Raw genomic sequence first — 2,301 nt, 5'->3', positions numbered from 1 at the left:
AGGTCATGCCCTAAACACTTAAAGGCTTCCTGGTATATTAAGGTCAAGGCTATTTCAGGGTTGAGTTAGGGGGCTAGTTTATTGAGCACCACCTTGCGTCCAATAGGGAAGCAATGCTGAGTCTATGCTTGCGTTGTTGACTCTTGCATTAAGGGCGTAAGTGCCTGAAGGACTGTGACAAGTGTGTGTGTGTGTGACAAGGTGGTGGTGGTGGTAGTGGTGATAGTGGTGATTGTAGTGGTGATTGTAGTGGTGATTGTAGTGGTGATAGTGGTGGTGATAGCAAGGACACATTCCACCACACACTTGGCACACATCACAACCAATGGCCACTTCTCTCTCTCTCTCTCTCTCTCTCTCTCTCTCTCTCTCTCTCTCTCCTTCCTTCGCCAGCGCCGCCGTAACTGAACGCCAGGGTAGGGAGAGCAGAGAGGGTGTTAGGTTAGAATTCTTCACATGATTTACTTATTCATCGGTAAGGTTTGGTGGTGTTGGATGGAAGGTCAGGTCAGGTCAGGTCAGTTTAGGTCAGGTCAGTTTAATTTAGGTCAGGTCAGTTTAATTTAGGTCAGGTCAGTTTAATTTAGGTCAGGTCAGTTTAGTTTAGGTCAGGTTTAGGTTAGGGTTAGGTTAAGGTTAGGTTAGTTTTAGGTTAGGGTTAGGTTAAGGTTAGGTTAGTTTAGGTTAGTTTTAGGTTAGGTTAAGGTTAGGTTAGTTTAATTTAGGTCAGGTCAGTTTAGTTTAGGTTAGGTTTAGGTTAGGTTAGTTTTAGGTTAGGGTTAGGTTAGGTTTAGGTCAGGTTAGGTCAGGTCAGGTTGGTGACAGTTGACCTCCACACACAGATTCGCCCAAACACACGTCACGGGGGATGCGTGGTCTACGTGGTGCAGGAGGGTCACCCCGCAGGTCACGTCGGCGGCAGCTTCAGCGCCCTCAGGAGGTGGTGGTGGTGAGGGAGGCCACCAACTACACCCTTGGCCTTGATCCTGAGTTGGCCAAGTTACAGGTATGTTGGCCATGTTACAGGTATGTTGGCCATGTTATAGGTATGTTGGCCTTTTTGTTGGCCATGTTACAGGTATGTTGGCCAAGTTACAGGTATGATGGCCTTCAGCCTTCCATTCCATCCCATTCCAGTCCATCCCGACGTTCCTGCCGATCATGAGAGGGGCGCTGACTGCTCCCTTCGCCCGAGACCCCGAGGTGTTAGAACGGCTTGACGCTGGGGCTATGGTGGCCCTGTGTCGACGCTATCAGACCCACCTGCACACCGCCGCCGCCACCACCACACACTACCAGGATAACCTCTCTACCAAGATTAGGGATGTAAGTAGGTTAGATTTGTGCCTTACCCTACCCTAACCTAACCTACCCTACCTTACCCTGCCCTAACCTAACCTACCCTACCCTACCCTACCCTACCCTACCCTAACCTACCCTACCCTACCCATGGTAATAATATGCTCACATTTGTATCAATCTGGCTAAATAAACTGTAACATTTCTGTAACTGGTTCAGACACGTTACATAAATAGTTCAGTAGAATATAACCTGAGTTTTGTTACATAATTCAGAATATTTGGTAGTAAATTTTTGCCGGTAATTATGATCGTATTTTCGTCTTTGTTAGTGATTATGTAATTTGTTTGTTTATTAAGGATATATATATATTTTTTTATCTGCCTCCCTCCCTTGTCCTCTGTCGCTTGTTTTAATATCTGTCTTCTGTCTTTCTGTCTTTCTGTCTTTCTGTCTGTCTGTCTGTCTTCATCTCCCTCCTCCTCTCTCTGTTCCTTTCTTTCTTTGCCATCTCTCTCTGGACTTCCCTTCCTCCCTCTCTCACTCTTGTCCCTACCCTCTCTCTCCCTCCCTCCTTCCTTCCTGTCTCTCTCTCCCTCCTGTCTCTCCCTCAGGTGGACGCCACAGTTAGCGGGTTGGTCTCCCAGATGACAGACAGACAGAGGAGTTTCGCCAGGTACGCCGAGAAGTTGGGACAGGTGACGGAGGTGAGCCACGCCCTCATCCGCTGCCACGCCTCCCTCAACCTTATACTAGAGAGCCTCGAGACCCTAAATGATTCACTGCCCATCCACGATAGATTAGAGCCTTTTGTCTGGACCACTGGTTGAGATGGGGGGAAGGAGGGTAGAAGGAGAGGAAGAGAGGAAGAGGAAGAGAGGAAGAGGAAGAGGCCTTGAACCCCATCCTCTGAGCTGGGGGGAAGGAGAGGAAGAGAGGAAGAGAGGAAGAAGCCTTGAACCCCATCCTCTGAACTGGAGGGAAGGAAAAATAGGAAGAGG

At 48.5% G+C, this 2,301-nt stretch overlaps 1 protein-coding gene across 1 annotated transcript; it reads left to right on the top strand.

The window, feature by feature from the left end:
- Positions 1-842: 842 nt before the first annotated feature.
- LOC121857975 (BLOC-1-related complex subunit 5-like) lies at positions 843-2,294 on the top strand (the record flags this gene model as incomplete). Its single annotated transcript, XM_042354215.1, is given in 3 exon segments — positions 843-1,006; positions 1,138-1,326; positions 1,915-2,294. Coding segments are annotated over 3 exon segments (569 nt in total), but the record flags the coding sequence as incomplete, so codon positions are not given.
- Positions 2,295-2,301: the final 7 nt, after the last annotated feature.

The sequence above is a fragment of the Homarus americanus genome, unplaced genomic scaffold, assembly GCF_018991925.1.
Source record: "Homarus americanus isolate GMGI-L3 unplaced genomic scaffold, GMGI_Hamer_2.0 scaffold22830, whole genome shotgun sequence".
Lineage (NCBI taxonomy): Eukaryota > Metazoa > Arthropoda > Malacostraca > Decapoda > Nephropidae > Homarus > Homarus americanus.
Note: the sequence above shows the minus strand (reverse complement) of the source record. Positions and strands in the feature narration are given on the sequence as shown.